A 17,448-nucleotide genomic window follows, 5' to 3' on the forward strand; every position below is an offset into this window, starting at 1 on the left:
CTCATAAAGATAGTGCTCCAGATACACAAAGTAAACTGTTCCCAAAGCTAAAAAGATCTCCTGCATAGATTCTTCTGGTTATCTATATGAAACTACCTGTTAGAAGTAGTAGCAGAATTTTAGGAACAGGCTTTGCCCGTTAAAGAGCCCGCCATGAGTTGTAGCTGGATCCAAGGATACTGCCATCATTCGTGGTGGTTCTTAAGGGGAAAGAACAGACTTCTCACGTATGCTCATAGATGGTTATCGTGTGTTAAGGAGCCCAGCTGTGAAATGTTTGCTCTCTTAGTGTTTGTTGTTCCTTTTGGGCTTTGTTTTTGATGTAGGAAGCATGGCTGAATGTCCAACCAGAATAACTGTGTTGCTGTACATCAGCGTGTGTATCTCTCATGTGTGTGTTTAAAACAAAGGTCTTTAGATTACAGTGGCACTTGGAAAAGTGGGGGGATTAAATCCCTATAGCTGAGCAGGACTGAGCATGGTTGTGGTGAGGCCAGAGACCAAAACCTGAGGGGAAACTTTTATGTCTGGTGTTACTGTTGCTGTTTCCGTAGCTACCGAACTTGTTCAAGTAGTTCTCATAATGCTTTCTCTTGGATTTTAATCTTTCTGAGAAAAGGAGAATACAATTATTTCAGTTCTCTAGAACAAGATGCTTTTGACAGTACGTCTCTTAATGCTATTTTAGGTGCTTAAGGGGGGGTAAATACTAAATTGTGGGTAAAACCCGTGCTGTCCTGTGACTGCCTTAGCTGAGTAATCACTACATTGGCAGTCGGTCAGTCTTTCCCTCTCTTGCTTTAAGCTTATTAGTTTGAATTTATTTATTTATGTGTCTCTTTCATGTTAGCTTGAGCTGTAGGTTTTCTTTTTCCCTTGAGTGTGGGAAGAAGCTGAAGGAGGAAGATGGAAAGGTGTAATTTTGGGAAATATGTACGTTACGTTGTCGAACAACTCTGCCACTCCCATATCTGTTGAAATGTGGGGTTCAGTTTTATTACTTAGGTTACTTTCAGGGTGTTCTTCACTGCTTGAATGACTCTTATCTCATTGTTAATTTGTATGTTTTGATAAGTATTTGCTAAAGATTCCAGTTTTGCAGCTGGAATAAATGTAATGTAAAACTTTTAAGAAAGCAAGAGGCATTGTATTAGGGAAGACATGGCTTTGTTTTCTTAAAGGAAAAGGTCAAACAGAAGGGAGAGAACTGAAAAAATAAAATCCTTCCTTCCCCTCCCCACCCCTTACCAATCATCAAGATCAGGTTATTTTTAATTTTTATAAGTAACTCTGTGCAATATTGCCCAGCCTTCCTAAAGTACTTTTATGTGTTTTCAGGAATATATGAATAAATATCCTTCTTTTCTTCTGTGACCATTCCTATCATCTGTTAGAGTGCTTTAAAAAAGGGAGAAAGGGTCCAGAGTAATCCCTAGTTTATTTCAAATAAACAAAGTGTTTATTTTTCTAAAGGTCTGTGATGTTCTGAAGAAAGATTTTTAAAAACTAAACATAAGTGCATATTTTTCCTTAACAGCCTATGATTTGTTTTCCCCTCAGAGATCAGGAGTTTCCATGTAGGAGTCTTGTCATCTTCTGTGTCAAAAGATGCAGGCTTGAGACTGAGTTCCTTCTTTTGCTCCAGTCCAAAGATCAGAGAGTATTTAAGCACCATCTCTTCAGTGCAAGCTGCAGAAACCCATTTAAATCTGGTTATTATTTTTAAGACCGTTTACACCCTTTTCACTGAAATGTTAGCCAAGCAGCTTGCTTTCTTGTTGATTTGTACTCCAGATGTGTAAACTTAACCACATGGCAGTTGGATAAATTGAATGATTATTTGAACTGCTAATATTTTCAATTTTTTCTTTTTTTTTGGTAATGTGTATTGTGGCAGAGGGTGGGACAAACAGGGGACAACTATTTAGTCTTCCCTATCAGTCTGATAAAATCTAGACCTAGTCAAGCAATTATACCCTGCAGTTGTCATGGTAATTCACGTGTGATGCCTTGTTCAAATTTTTGTTCTGTTTGGTGTTTGTTATTAGTTAAATACTTCCATTTCTTCCATCATCTCAATTGTTTTCTGCTTGATCTATGAATAAATAATCAGATATAAAAGGCTTGTGCATTTCAAGTTCTGTGAGCAGACAGTACAGTTTGTACCGGTGAGTGCTGAGGCTGAGCTATAAAGCCAGTCCAGCTGGAGTGCAGAATGCAGCAGGGTTTGTCCTCACAGGACAGTTCAGTGTAGGTGAACGTGTCCCTTCCCTGGATTGTACAGGGGCACAGCTGAAAGCTGAAGCCGTATTTGCATATATACGTATATACTGTAAACAAACACCGAATTTGTATGTATAATGAAATACATTTATCATTCCCCGAATCTGAAATTTGGGATTCTTCTGTGAGTATAGTACATTTAACAGTGTGCCCAGGTTTGGCCAAGAAGGCCAGTGGCATCCTGGCCTGGATCATCAATGGTGTGGCCAGCAGGAGCAGGGCAGGGATTGTCCTCCCGTACTCGGTACTGCTGAGGCTGCACCCCAAATCCTGTGTTCAGGTTGGGGCCCCTCCTGACAAGAAGGACATTGACGGGCTGGAGCATGTCCAGAGAAGGGTAACAAAGAGAAAGGTCTGGAGCACAAGTCCTGTGAGGAGGAGCTGGGGGTTTTTAGCTTGGAGAAAAGGAGGCTCAGGTGAGACCTTATCCCTTTTTATTACTCACTGGAAAGAGGTAGGTAGGGATTGGTGTCTTCTCCCAAGGAACAAACAACAGGGCAAGAGGAAACTGCCTCAGGTTGAACCAGGGGGAAGGCTAGGTTGGATATTAGGAAAAAATTCTTCACTGAAAGAGTTGTCAAGCATTGGAACAGGCTGCCCAGGGAAGTGGTGGCGTCACCATCCCTGGAGATATTTAAAAGATGTGTTGATTTGGCACTCAGGAACGTGCTGAGTGGTGGACTTGGAAGTGTTAGGTTTTGGTTGGACTCAATCTTCAAAGGTCTTTTCCAACCGAAATGATTCTGACTCTATAACACAGATTGTCATTGTCCAAGCAGCTTCTCATTTCAGCTGTTAGCCTGGCAAAATGTTTTGGGTTTTTTCTCCTTCATTTAGTCATGTTCTAGAGAGGGGAGCCCACATCTAGATCAAGTTGACAACATTTGTGGCAGCCATGGGTTGCTTTAATCTCTGGTTTTGTCTGCTCTGGTTTTGTCTGCTTCTCACTTGTTCTGACCTGCAGTTAAAGCTTCAAGTGTGTTCGGTGTATGTGGGCTATGAGGTCAGGGTTATGGATCCTTAGGTTGGTGATAAGCAGAGATAGTATTTAAATATGAGCTGTTGTTTACAGGATCCAGGGAAGAGAGACAAAGGAAAAATCAATTCTTTCAGTTTTATAAACAAAGTATCTCAAATTTTGTAATGCCTCAACTCCAGAAATGGCAATGGAAACACTTTAGGATACATCTTTCTATTTTGAAGTGCTGGCTCACTCCTTCTCCCTCAGCTTCCATCAATGAAGCTCAAACATGGCTGAACCAAGTCCTGAACTTCTCTATTCCTACCCTGTTATGGGAGGTCTTCCTCATATCCTCAGAGCAGGGAGAACAGTCACTTCTACTGCAGGAGATATACACAGAAGGTTGAGAATTCTTTCATGGTATTGCTTATCTTGGCCAAGAAACTACTTTATCTGCACTCTCTTGAGAACATTGTATGGCAGAATGCATGATGCGTAGTAATGGCAGCTGCAACAGTTGAGTGAGGGGAAAAAAATCAAAAAGTTACTTAGGCTTGTGCTTTCACTCAGAAATTTTACATGTTATGCTTATTTAGAAACAAAACCAGCTCGACTTTTCCCCAAAATTATAATAGTATATTTAAGCTAATTCTTGTGTCAAAGCATGAAGGATATAAATAACATATAAAAAAAAAGCTCAGATTCTCACCGTGTTACATATTGTAAGTGTTCTTTTTGTTTGATAACAGAATGAAATATGGACTTGCATTAGAAGACTAAATCATTTTTTGTTTCCCACTGTGTAGGATTGCAAGATGTTTCTTTCACGCCTTGCGCTTGTGGTTGCTCTTGTCTATCGTTAATTGCTTTTGCTCAGCCATTTTTTTTCTTGATCATTTAGTGATCTTCAGTTCAGGAGCCAAATGCCACTGAAATCTAGGGTTGGAAACTTGTTTTGGAGGAATGTACTGAAAACCCAAAGCAGTGAGGCTTTCACATGCTTGTGTGCCAGAAGCTTTAAGGTCAGAAGTCTTTTCCCAGTCAAAGTCAGTGAGTTTTACTGTGTGTCACTTTTGAAATACACATTATTAGCCTACATTTGATTTATTGGCCTCTTGTAAAATTTCAAATCTGAAACTGTCAGAAGGATTACAGGATTTATTTGGACAGAGTCCAACTCTTGCACAACTCTCCAGACCAAAGATGAGTGAAGTTTCTCCTTTGGCATGTACCACACTTCACAGCTGACTATTTATATCAGTATTTCCTGCTTAGTTCTCTTAGCAGTTATTGGTGGCAGAGGCAGTAATTTTATCCTTTTGCCCAGAGAAATAATTTGCAATAATTGGAGAAGCTGTCAGGTGAAATGATGCTGGAACATCTGGGCTTCCTCTAGCAATAACTTCTTTTAAAAGACAACGGTGAGAGCAGGGAAAGGGGAGTATAAAACTTATCATTTAAAGTAAAGTTTTGTGTATTTCTGTGCTTTCTGCAATTTTCGTTTATTTAAAGGAATCTTGTATTCACAATAAAAATGTTGAAATATTCTGTGGTGTTCCTGTAAGGCTTTTGTCTGACATAATTAGAAGCTTTACTGTTAATATGTTTTAGTCAGAAACAGCTCATATGAGAGCTGTCAGAAAAGGGTTATTTTTGATACATGGCTGTTGTGTCACTTTGCACTTTAAGTCCCTATTTGACCATTTTGGAAAGATGTGGAATAATGAAATAAAATTACTTTTTTTTTTTTTTTCCTTTATTTGGGTATCTATTTAAGTTACCCATTGCTTTGCTGTCTGCTGCTTTTTCTGGAAACTGTATATGACAGAAGTACAGGCTGTCCTCTGCACCACAGTTGCTGCCAGCTGTTTTCTCTGTCAAAACTTGGATTCATTTCACTTCTGTGTTGAGCTGCAGTAAAGTTATTCTTGAACCCTTCCACCTTTGAGGGCCTTTTGTGGTCATTCTGTCCTTCTTGATGCTGAAGATTCATCTTTTAGTAGATAAGTAAGTAAATAGCCCAAGGATTGGGCACTTGGTCATTATATGTTGAATTATAGGTCTCAGCTGTTCATTTATCTTATTTCTCATTGTGTTTTCCTCTCTCCTCTCCCACTTGAATCCTGTGGCACTTGGGAAGATAAAGCTCCGCTGTCTCAAGTCCTTGCCTATGGGAAGAAATTTGCTTAATGTTTGTGACTCATGAGCAGAAGAATTGGTGAAAATATAACTTTACTTTCTGAGCCTTGTATGGGCTTACTGATGATGAAGTATTTGGTAGCCATTTCATATAACACCCTAATTATAGACGTGCACTTGTGCTGGATGCATGTTTGGGCATGTTTTATTGTGGAGAAATCACAGTATCATGCAAGTTTGATCTCCTTCTGGGCTTTTCTCTACATACACAAATATTTAGGTAGTAATTCCATACAAGTGCCGAAGTTTTGAGATACCTGCCATTGTAAAGGGAGAAAACTTTATGAATGATATTTTTTTCCTGCAAAGGTGTTTAATGTTGACATTTCTGCAAAAAAAGGTCTTGCTGGAAATATTTCTTGGATGTGAACTCTCAGAGATGATGTTCTGCCCAGTGGCAGCAGATGTGTGCAGGCTGGTGTGTTTGTTGGGACCTTCCCATCCCAGGCTGAGCTGAGCTTCCCCTCCAGCTTTCCCAACCGGATGAAGTTTCAGTCACACATGTGCTTTCTACGACAGGAGACTTCAAGTAATGAAGTCAGTCCTGTTTCTTGGAAGGGGGAATCTCCGTGCCTTGGTGCTGGGTCAGGACCTCTGCTGGGTTGATGTCACAACTTGACCTGACTGCCGTGAGCAAATTTTGCTGACTGAAAAAAGTAGGTGTGTCCTGTCAGTTATTTGGATTTAGAAAAATGCTTTGAATCCAGTGATTATTTCACTCAAGATGAGTTGTGTGGGGCTAATGCTTCATTGCCCATTTGCACAGTGTAGATTTGATTATGTGGGGTTGTCCCCAGGCTACAAAACTCTCTTATAATTTGCAGACTATAATGGAAAAAATTAGCTTCTGACCAACAGTGAATTTGTTATTTTTCTTTTGCAATAAAAACAGTATTTCAACACAATATATTATTTTTAATGTAAACATTGTAGTTGTCTGGGAACTCTGTCTGGGAATGAAAGCAATGCTCCAGAATTTAAACATTCAGAATGCTGATGTTGGATAAGTATCTGTAGAATAAACACATCTTTTTCCTCTAAGTGCTTTATTTCTTTCACAGAGTTTCCCAGTTGAGAATGTTTTCTGTTAACTAGCACAATTTTTCATCCTTAGGCAGTATGGTCATCTGATTTACTTGCTACTAAGCAGCAGTAATGCATGAAAGCCCTCAAATCTGTGGTGTTTGACAAGAATTTTAATTGAAGAATAAAACATCTGGAACTCTATGATCTATTTAGGGATCAGAGTTGTCTTATAAACTCTATCAGCTTTAAATTTCCATTTCAAAATTTGTTACTAGCGGTATAATCTCAACTTCTGAGTTCATGCATCTGCACATTAATAATAGTAAAATTCTGATCTCTGGAAAGGAAATTTTTCATCTCATGTTTTCCAATGCAGTCACTTTTGGAAGGCGATTCCCACGTCTGTGCTACCTGAAGAGCTGCAGATATTGTAGGAAATTTTACCAGGGAATGCTTTGATTGTATAAGTACTTGGTATTGTGTGTTCCAGCATTGCTTCTGAATTGATGAAGACTTTTCTTTTGGGAACAGAGCATAGAACAGTGGTGTCCCTCTTGCTGCCATTTGGTACAGTATGCCAGAGAGAAACCTTTGCAGCAAATCCTGCACTGCTGGTTTTTATCTTTGGGAACCATGTGGATTTGGTGGAATGCCCTCATAGTTTTCTGCATTGCAAATTCATTTTTCCTTATTCTTTGCTTTCTAATTTATTATTTCTTTTGTTCTGTTTCATTGTACGAGGCACAGAGTTTGTAGAAATGAGGAAGATGGTTCTGATTCCTTTGAAGACAGATTATCTTTGTGGTGGTTCACAGGAACTTCCCTCAGAGTTGCAAGACCCTTCAGCAGAGACTTTGGGAAACAGGTCTTATGTCAGGGGGGTTGCAGAAATATTTCTTCACCACTGAAGCAGTATGTTTATCTGCAGGATTGTACAACCAGGAATGGGGCTTCTCTTTTGGTTTCATAATGTAACTTATGCTGTGTTCCTGAAAAACAGAACTGAAAGATGTAGTCAGCATCTGAGCTGGTGGAGGGGTGGGGGCAATTTTTTGTAAGAGCTGTTGGAGATGCTTTAGAAAAACCTTAACCACTAATGACATACTAAATATGCTTTTTTTTTTTTTGCCTAACGCCTGTGATGCAAAGAGGAAAATGCCCTTGGTAGGGTGGAGTAGGGCTGCTGGCAGATTTCAAAGATACGACTAAAAAGGCAAATAACCAGAGCCCAAGAAGGTGTGGTGCAGCCCAGGGACAATACCAACAGGATTTGGCACTTTTCCCATACTTTCATAAGGTGCTACTTTATTTCATATATGGTAATTAACATGTTAATTACATGTTTCTTGATGTGGAGGATTATGGGCTTTGTATCCTTGTAGTTGCAAGAGTAGAAAAAGGAGAAATGAGTCAAGTCTGTTTTCACTGATAAAAGTTGTAGAAGTAGAGAAGGTAGATAAATTGATACATATTTTATATTATTGTGCTCCATGCTTTCCATGGCAGAAAACAATGGTTGGAGGTTGTGGCATCTTAACAATTTTGCATATTTATGGAAAAAAAAAAAAAAAAAAAAGAGTCTACTCTGCTGATATCTGAAAGATTTCTTAATGTGCCTGTTTTGGTTGCTGTGGGGGATAGTGGCGTTTATACCGTGGGATCATACATTTGAAAGGAAAATCAGGAAATATCGCAGAAGTAACCTATGAAATAGAATTCGTGCAAGAATTGGGTTCTCTCTTTTAAGAAGTGGGGAGGTTAGAATGTGTCTTTTGTGCTACTCAATGTGCTACTCTTATTCAGACTAAATAGCCTAGTTTTAGTTGTCCTAAAATTACACCACAATTAATGACCCCAGCAAGCAGTAAAATTTGTAATAGGGAATGTCCAACACAGTGAAAGAAGCATTTGGGAGCAGTAGGTTCCTAACAGAGGTACTGTTTGGAAGAATGGTATTCATTGCCTCGATATTAGTTGTTTTCCTTTTATTAGATTGAACACTAAAAATATGCTTTTGTTTTTTTGGCTTCTGGACTGTCATTTGTTGGGAGAGTTATGACAAAATCTGGACTTTAGCATAGTACAAAAATGACATTGGTTCTTATCTATGTCAAATTAAGAAGAAAAATTCCATTAGTGATTAAGATTACTAAAATTCTTATTGACCTCATATTTTTACATATAAATTTCCTCAGAGTAGTTTGGTTTTCATTTTACTCTTGCAATTTCCTTTTTTTCTTCAGTTTTTTTCAGTTTGATGCAAAGTGTTTTTTTGTTGTTGTTGTTGTTTTTTTTTTAGACTTGCAGAAAACCATTCCATGTTCAAATTTGAAAGACTTTTCCTAAAACATTGCTGCTGCCCTCCCTCTTCTTTCTTGTATTTTGAAAATTTAAACTCTCACTTATTTGGTGCACTTAATGTAGAGTTGCCTCAGACCTGAGCATACGAATGAGGAGGGTGTGAAGCTGTCAACAGCTGGAGAGGAGCCTTTGGGCCAGCAGGAGCAGGATGTTAGTTGGATTAAACTGAAATGGTGAGAGGTTGAGGTTTTCCTTATTTGTTTTAAAGGTGTGGGATAGACCAAATGCACTGTGTTATGCAGGGGAGGCAGGGGGAAGGGAAGTTGAGCCACTTGACAAGTCAGTAATATGTTGCTTTTTAATCCTCAAAGCTCAAATTGCTAAGCTTTCAGAAACTTGTGAGCTGACATGCATAATGTAACACAGTTAAAATAGAACTCTAGAAGCTTCTTAGACTTTGAACTTGATTTCCAGTCTCGTTTTGGATGGGAATGAGTAACTTTGTGTTTTAGCTTCATTGTAAATTTTCTTCTTTTTTTGATGGCTCTTTCAGTATATTCATCAGATAAAAATGAGGAGTAAAAAGTTCATTTGGTTTTAGGGACTTGGAATGTGTTAGTGCTCTTAGGAATTCTGCCACATGGCCTGCATCTGCTAAGTTACTAAATGAATCTTGTTTATCCACCTTGCTAAGGTAGTGACTAAATCCTGCTCATGTTCCAGTGTCGTGGATTATATTAGGTTCATTGTTCACCTTGCGAAAGGGGACACAGAAAAGAAACACAGAGTTGCTTTTAAAGTGTTGAGATGGTGCATTTTTTGTGTAAAACGTTACACGAGTCTGTACTGCAGCTCTTGGACAAACTATTTTAAGTGCTCTGTCCCTCTAGAAGCTGCTTTGTTGGCTCTTGTAGGGGATTGATGGCTGGGAAGAAGAGGGAAGAGGCCACCTCTGGCTCAGCTTGTTCTTGCCTGTTTCGTTATGGTGTGTGGCCTGCCTGATCTTGGCCCACTGCAAAGAAAATACCTTGAAAACTCTAATATTAGTCCTTAAAGTAGCTTGCAGATGAGCTTGGTAGTTAAATCCAAGTGTTTGTTAACTGTTTGGCCAACCTCGTGAGTTTTTTGGGGAGGATGTTGTTCAACGAAGCCAGAACAGTTTTAATCTATGTCAAATAAAGCTGCTGGAATTCTGTCATTCCTGGAGCGTATCTGTTAAAGAGTCAGTGAAACCTGAAGTTAGGATTGAGGAATGGCAGTGTAATTCCAGTCCTCCTTAAAAGCTTGATGCAGAAATGTGTATATTGCTGTAGAAAAATATTAACACTCATATGAACAGGTGTAATTCACGTGCCTTCCTAAAGAGGTCCAGAATAGCCTTAGAAAACAATATTGTCCGGCTTTGTGCAAGACTTCTGGTTTGTGTGGCTAGCACCGGGATTAGCACTGATCTTAAAGGGAATCGTTGGATTCTGGTGCTGCTAAGTGAGGCTTGGCCACCACCCAGCAACTAATGGAGTCATGTTGGCTCAGCTCGAACCAGATAAAGAACAAAAGTATTTTCTTTCAAATCCAAATGGAAAAAATATCGAGGTTTTTGTGTGGGGTACTGGCAGCGCATCTGGTGCTGGACAACCTAACAGGAGCGCTTGTTACCAAGGTGTTTCAGAGTAAAGTGAGGAAGCAGGCAGCTGCTTCTGCCTCTTCTGCTGTGTTTTTAAATAGTTGCATCCAAACATGAAAGAAGTACAATGTACTGATAGGAGCAATGCCAAAGAAAAAATTAAAAGCCCTGGTGTCCTTGGATCCCTCCCTTCTCTCCTTGGAACTCTGTCTTCAGCCTTTTGGTCAAAATATTTAGCAGATGCTTAGTTTCTTTTAGTGTTTTAGAAGGTGAATCTTTGAAATTGCTCTGCCGTATGATTTGCCAGGATTCCTTTGTATTCAGCAGTGTTAGTGTTTGGTTCATCGTTAAAGCGCTCTTTGATCTTGAATGCCCCGTTCCTCCCTTTCCATGGTAACAGCATCGAAAGAAGCGACAGCCCTATTGATGCTTCCTTTGTCCTTCTGTTTGGTGTTACTTTGTAAAATCTGGGGATTAAAGGGAATAAAATAGTTATTCTTCAGTAGGCCACAGCATTATTCCCGAAACCATCGCAACTGGTCATGCTGTTTGATACATAATTGTACTCAGGTACTGTCTTATTCTAGTGCTTTTGGCTGGAATCCATTCGGGTTTGCAAGCGACTGTATAACGCGTACTGGTCTTGCAGGCTCCCATGCTGGTGTGGAACAATGCTGGGATGTATCTCTCAGTGCCAGACAAATAATTTTGCTCTAGTAAAGGTCTTCTGACACATCGTGGAAGAAAGCCAAGTTACATTTATGACATTTCTAATTTAAGCAACAATGTTCAGCATTTAAATTGTGGCACAATAGCCAGAGACTAGAGTACTTAATCAGCATCTAGTTTGTTTTTATAAATGCTTATAGTTGGGTGAATTTCTGTGTATGTACTGTAGGACATTTGGAATTTATCCAAACAGTTTCATGTTGTTTGTCCCACAGTGAAAGGTTTGACTGCAGGTGATCTCATATATCTCACTCTGGCTGTGATTTGTCAGGTGACAAGAAAGTTCACCACGAGGTTATGTTATCTTTTTGTTGTTGTTGTTTCCAGCCACTATCCTTGTATTTTTTCCTGTCCCTCAACAAAAAAGAAATCAGTATTCTTGCTCTGACCTTCTGAGAAAGTTTTCTTCCATTGCTACTCAATATTCAGTTTTGATTTTGCTCCAGTGTCTTCTTACCCTTTGTTGAAAGCGCCAAGTTCTTAAACTCTAGAAAATCTTTTCTTGTTTTCTTCCAGATGGTGTTTCAATAGTCAGGTATCTGCAGCTTTTCTTTATTCTGTGACCCAAATCCCCAACTCCCTCCCACTCAGTGATTGTTTCTAAAATTTTCTGTGTGGTTCTTAAACATTTCAGAAATTACTTGTGGAAAGATATTGCAAAAAATTAATGTGTCTTCATGGTTTTAATGAAGAACTCTGCAAATATAGCTTTGATGTGGTAAAAGGTTACTGCTTCCAACAACATAGTCAGTCCTTGGGTCAGTAATTTCCAATCCCCGAGCAGATTCAGTAAAGAAAAATGTATAAATGTGATTTTCTGATCCAGTGAGAAGTTGAGTGTTTGAATTCAACTCAAGCTGACTGAAGATGTTGGTCTTTGCACTGAAAGAGTCATATGGGTGTGGCCATAGGTTTTGTTTGCTGTCCCTGTCACAAGAGGGGTGGCAGCACTCTAGAAAGGCTCATAAACTCATTAATATGTGTTCAGTCTGTGGTGGGAAACGGGGATGTTGCGTGTGTGTGGTGCTGCACAAGTCTCTTAGCATGTACCTTGCTCAGTGTTACTTGAATGCTTCCTTCACCTCTACAAGTAGGAGAAAACATAATAAACAATTCCTTCCTCTAGCGCAGGGCTGGCTCTCATATGACAGGGCTTTGGGAGGGATTATCGGATTCAAGAAAATTTAATAAGTTTGGGAGAGTCTGTGTTGTTGGAACCATTCTCCCATAAATAAACTCTCTTCAGCCTTGTTCTGTGACCTGGATCAAAAATAAGCACAACATTAGATAGTTAAGAACGTTGTTATTTTCCATATTTAAGCCTTTCGCAGCCAACAGAACTCGTTTCTTTCACTGTCTGCTTTGTGAACAGCTGTTCAGCCCACAAGACATTTGAATTAAAACACCCGTGTTTCCTTTCGCATGGGAGTTACGCTACTGCTTCCTTCAGCCTCCTTATCCTTGTTATTTCAACCCTGTGCAGCATCCTGCTAACTTCATGTGTTGGAGGGTACATGCACAGGTTTAGGAGGGAACAGCTCTGTTGTACAATGGGCGAGGAGAGGACTAATGAGAAATGGGTGAAAAGAAAGGAAAAAGCAAAAAAAAGCTCTTCTTTTTTTTTTTTTCATTTTAGACTGTGTTTTGCTGTTTGTAGAGTATTTGACTTAACCTTTTAAGTGGTCGAACTGAACTTTCAGTATGTGAGATTGTACTGTGATGTGATAAAATACATGATGTGTTGGATGCAGGACTGGTAATAAAATTGGGTGGTATTTTTGTTTGTTGTTGGTAAAAAACAAACAAAACCAAACAAAACACACCCAAAGAAATTACCTCCCTCCGAAAACTAGAACAAAAAAGCCCAAGCTTGTAATCTTTTAGTGCCTGTTAATATTAAAGAGCAAAGTGCTTGGCTGGCCTGTTAAAAGTTCTTCTTAACCCTTCAGAACTACATGTGATAAGGAAAAGATTATAGATTAACTAAATACTTTAGGTTGTCCTTAACTTTGGCTGACAACAAAAATGTGAGTAAAACCTTCACTACTGGATAGAGGTGTACCAGGACATCCTTTTTTTTCCCCTACTAAGCAATTCAGTCCTTCTAGAACTTGTGAAATTCCCAACCCGCACATGTCAGTGCAACAGAAAATTGCGTGTCTGCTGTTTATTTACAGCTTTATGAGTTTCAGTGAGGGTTTGTCACAATGATATTGTGACTGAATATGGAGTCTGATTACTTCCTGAAGAATATAAGCGCCTAGCCTCTGACCCTCAAATTGTCAAACGTTAGTGGGTAAAATTGGGGTTGCTGGAAATGTTTTATATTAAAAACAGTTATATAAAGTTAATTTTAATGTTGTACAGCATTTGGCAGAGTTTAACTGTGCAACAATTCACTTTTATTTGGTTTATGTGTATTTATGTATAAAGGTTTCGCTAGTGGAGCTCTCTCTCTGTGTACAGTATCTAGAAAATTCCAAGATGTGTATTTTTGCTGATGAGTATATGAGTGAATTTAGGTTAGTAGTGCAAGACAACTGGTACAACTACACTGAGTGTTGTGCCCTTAACTTCTGTGATTACAGATCTGTTTTCATGGCCTGTGCCATAACTTGAAGTGAACTGTAAGGATAGATGTAATACTATACACATGATCACATGTACTTTCTACTGTATAGCCTTGCATAAAGATGTCTGTGTGACAAACTCCTTATCAGAAGAGAGTTAGGCAACAGTGTATCCACTGATCTAATCCTGTAATGTCCTTAGGCAGACCTGTGTTAAGAGTTTCTTGTAAAAGTTGGTTATTCTAGGCGTAGAGAGGTCTACTGGCCTACTTAAAATGACTGCTTACTCTTCAATCTGTGCTTTTTTTCTTGCAGACCTTTCAGCAGCCCAGAGAAAATTTGCCCATTCTCTGAGAGACTTTAAATTTGAATTCATTGGTGATGCAGAGACTGATGATGAAAGATACATAGGTAGGTAAGATGTGACTATGAGTGGCTCTATTTTGTCAATGCCATCCTGCAACATGATTAAACTTTTTTTTTATTGTTTTGTATTACAGATGCATCACTCCACGAGTTTTCAAACTTTTTAAAGAATCTTGAAGAACAAAGAGAAATTTTGGTGAGTTGCAGTAAATTACTTAAAATCTATGCACATAGCAAAGAGATAAACAGTAGCTGAAGTTTTTTATTGCTTTGTTAACTACCAAGGTGTTGAGATCACTGACTTAACAGTGGGAGCTCTCACTGTGCAGCCTCTGGTTCTGTAGTCTAGAGTGCAGACAACAACTAGTTCTCATTAAAGAAGGAATTTGTATGGTAGGGATGGATAAATATGAGTTGGTTTAAAATAGTCATGCCTGGCTTAATTATGGCTGGGGTGAATGGGAAAACTGCCATAAGCCAGTAAATTCCAAATGAAAGAGTTAATGCTGTGGCAGGGAACCCTCAGGTTCTGGCAGTTGGCCAACTTTGGATCCAGCATCCCTGTAGCTCCACCTTCAATGCTCATGTGGATCTGGGATACCTTTACCTTGTATTTGTAGTTGGTGGTGGGAGGTTGGAGCTGCAGACAGTTGCTCTGTTGTGTAAAAGTTCTGTGTTCTTCATTCTGTTGCCTGTGCTTGGGGTAATTAGTGAAATATGGCTCTTGTTGGCTGTACCCACAGCAGGGGCTGAGAGCTCTGGAAAATACCTTGCTACCTGGGTTTCCTAACTTTTCTAGAAGATGGGAGGTTTCTTTCTGGTTCTCAGCAGCTGCATGTCCAGCTTTTGTTTCAGAGAAGGGGTTCATAGATCAGCTGCTGTGTACCCAGTTTTCTTCTGAGTCAGATCAGACTCTCCATCTGGGAAATGTGCTTGGATCTGACTTGATAGCAATTGCATTTCTTGGTATTTGTTGTGCAATTATATCTTTGCCTTCCTGGAAATCAGTGATCCCTTGGCATCCCTGAGAGGAAGCTGAGACTAATCTGCTGTGTTCCCTGTTTCTTTCTGACAGAAGCTGTGCCTGCAGTGCAGGAATTTGTAGATAAGTGATAAAAGAACTTGTGAACAATTCTTTTTTCCATGTTTCTCTCTCCAGTCCTGATCCCAGTAATAGTCATGGTTTCTTGTTAGTGGTGTGTTCTGTTCTGGTGTGCTGTTCCGATTTGGAGCCACATTTGGGTCTGAATTAGGGTCAGTGTGGCTCTTCTCACTTTCCTGAAAACTGTCTTTACATAGTAGAGATAATTTCTCAGTGTTTTGAGTTGTTTTGCCAAATTGTAGGGATTGGCTCAAGTATGCTTCAATACTACTTTTGTTTTTCATAATTCTGCAGGATAGTATTTACTCTGCTTTTTCCTGCCATCCATAACTGTGTTTTATTTTAATGAATTGCACAAATCTAATTAGTGAGAATCTTTATGAAGTTTTATAATGAAAAATACTTCATGAACTGCCCCATGATATCAGGCTTTCGAGGGATGACTTAAGAATTGCACAGCACATTTCAGTGACTGTATCAATAGCTCTTCAGCAGGGATAGATCATTACCACAGGAGGTTGTGCAGAATCCAGTGCTGTCTGTTTGGATTGTAAAACACTTCCCTTGTTCAAACTGAATGCCATGAAACTGTACTAACTTACTTTTTGGTGTGATGCCCATGCTTACACAAAAGGTGCTATCATACTGAAAGCTAACTAGTGTCAGTTTTTTGGTAGAGAAAGGATGAAATGCAGTTTTTGTTAGAACCATGACTGATGAAAAACAGGGAGTATAAATTATAACAGGGAAAACATTTAACACCAAATAGGAACAGAATATATTCTCTGAGTTACCAGATGTGTGGCCTTTTTATTGCATCTGTAGCCTAGCAAATGCTATGTATCATTTCTGGAGTGAGCTCATGTAACAATGGCCATAAGTCTCTGAGAAAATGATTGTGTGATGACTGGAAAAGAGAATTTCCAGCATCTGCTCCTTTGACTTTTTTTTTGTTTTGGTTTGGCTTTTTTGACTTCTCAGTGGATGTTTTAACAGTGGCATGAGCTCTAGAGATACTCCCGTGGAGAATATTAGGGCATGTTGCATTCACAGATGTTTGGAATGAGGTCAGGGATCCAAAGACTTTCCATTAAGATGCAAAGTATATAGCAGGATTTTTTTTCCGAAGCATTCAGGCTTTGTTAAAAATGCTTGTAATTGAGCATTTCCCCCTTACTATTTTGAAGATGACCAGAGGATTTTGGACTGCTCTCTTCAGTGTCAGTGAATAGTTAAATAGATACATTTCAGTCCCATAAAGTAAAATTAAAGAAATCAATCAATAACTACAGGACTGGGGGCATTTCAGATGCTGCTGTGCATTTCAGGTTTTTAGGTACTTGAGGAAAGAGTTATTTTTTTCAGAACCACATTGTAAGTGAAACAAATTTGCACTTAAAAGACATTCTAGACTGAAAGTAAATGCTCATCATCCACACTTCTCATGATTTTCTGAAACTGTGGTGAATCCAGAATCCATAAAACTTGTTGTCAGTGTTTACAATGAATGATGACCAAAAAGGTGTTTATCTGGTGAATATTTATTTGGTGGATATAATTTCATTCAGATGTTGGAGTCTTGCACTTCATGGCTTTTCCATTTCTCCCATTTCCTTCAAAAATTGCTAGAATTATATCCCAGGTGTCAAAGGATTTAGTTACATATGAAAAGGGATATCGGCAATAATCCAAACATTTCACTGAAATTATTACAGAGTGGTCATTATAAAACCAAATTACTTTTTCTGTAGCACTGTAGCTTGGTGATGCTCCCCAGGGCAGATATGAAACAAATCACTTTGTCCCTGAGAACATTCTGGAAATTATTTTTACATGTTGAGGGTGAATGGAGTCATAGGACTTGGATTCTGCTCCTTTGGCATTGCAGAAGAGCTGTGGAAGTTCAGGGATGACAGGGAACTTGGCAAAGGGGTAGGAAGAGGTGGGGATGAGCAAGGCCCAGCATGGTGATGCTCAGGTGCTCTGTCCCAGTACTCAGCTGTTCCCCTGCTTGCCAGGGAGAGCACCAAGCCCTCCCTCCCAGCCCCAGTTTTCCTGGCAGCAGAAAGGAGCTTTGATTCTTGTGAAGGACTGAGAACAGCAGGCTTCACTCTCTGCCCTCATCTGAGCTGTGGTGACAAGCAGAGAAGCGTTACCTGGTAGGTACTAATAGCCTGTGGTTGTTGGTCCTTTCCTTCTCACCCCCCTTTCTCCATCCCAGGCTTCTCCTAAATCATCAGCTTGCCCTGTTGATTCCAGTCTTGCTAAGTCATAGCCAAATTTGATA

General features: G+C 39.3%; 1 protein-coding gene across 1 annotated transcript in view; it reads left to right on the plus strand.

The window, feature by feature from the left end:
- ARHGAP10 (Rho GTPase activating protein 10) overlaps nt 1–17,448 on the plus strand; it is a 144,869-nt gene that overhangs the window by 32,518 nt on the left and 94,903 nt on the right. Inside the window, exons 2-3 of the mRNA XM_040064972.2 lie at nt 14,009–14,104; nt 14,194–14,255. Of these exons, the coding sequence (XP_039920906.1) occupies nt 14,009–14,104; nt 14,194–14,255 (158 nt within the window). The remainder of the gene's footprint in view (nt 1–14,008; nt 14,105–14,193; nt 14,256–17,448) is intronic.

The sequence above is a fragment of the Hirundo rustica genome, chromosome 5 (genome assembly GCF_015227805.2).
Source record: "Hirundo rustica isolate bHirRus1 chromosome 5, bHirRus1.pri.v3, whole genome shotgun sequence".
NCBI classification, from domain to species: domain Eukaryota; kingdom Metazoa; phylum Chordata; class Aves; order Passeriformes; family Hirundinidae; genus Hirundo; species Hirundo rustica.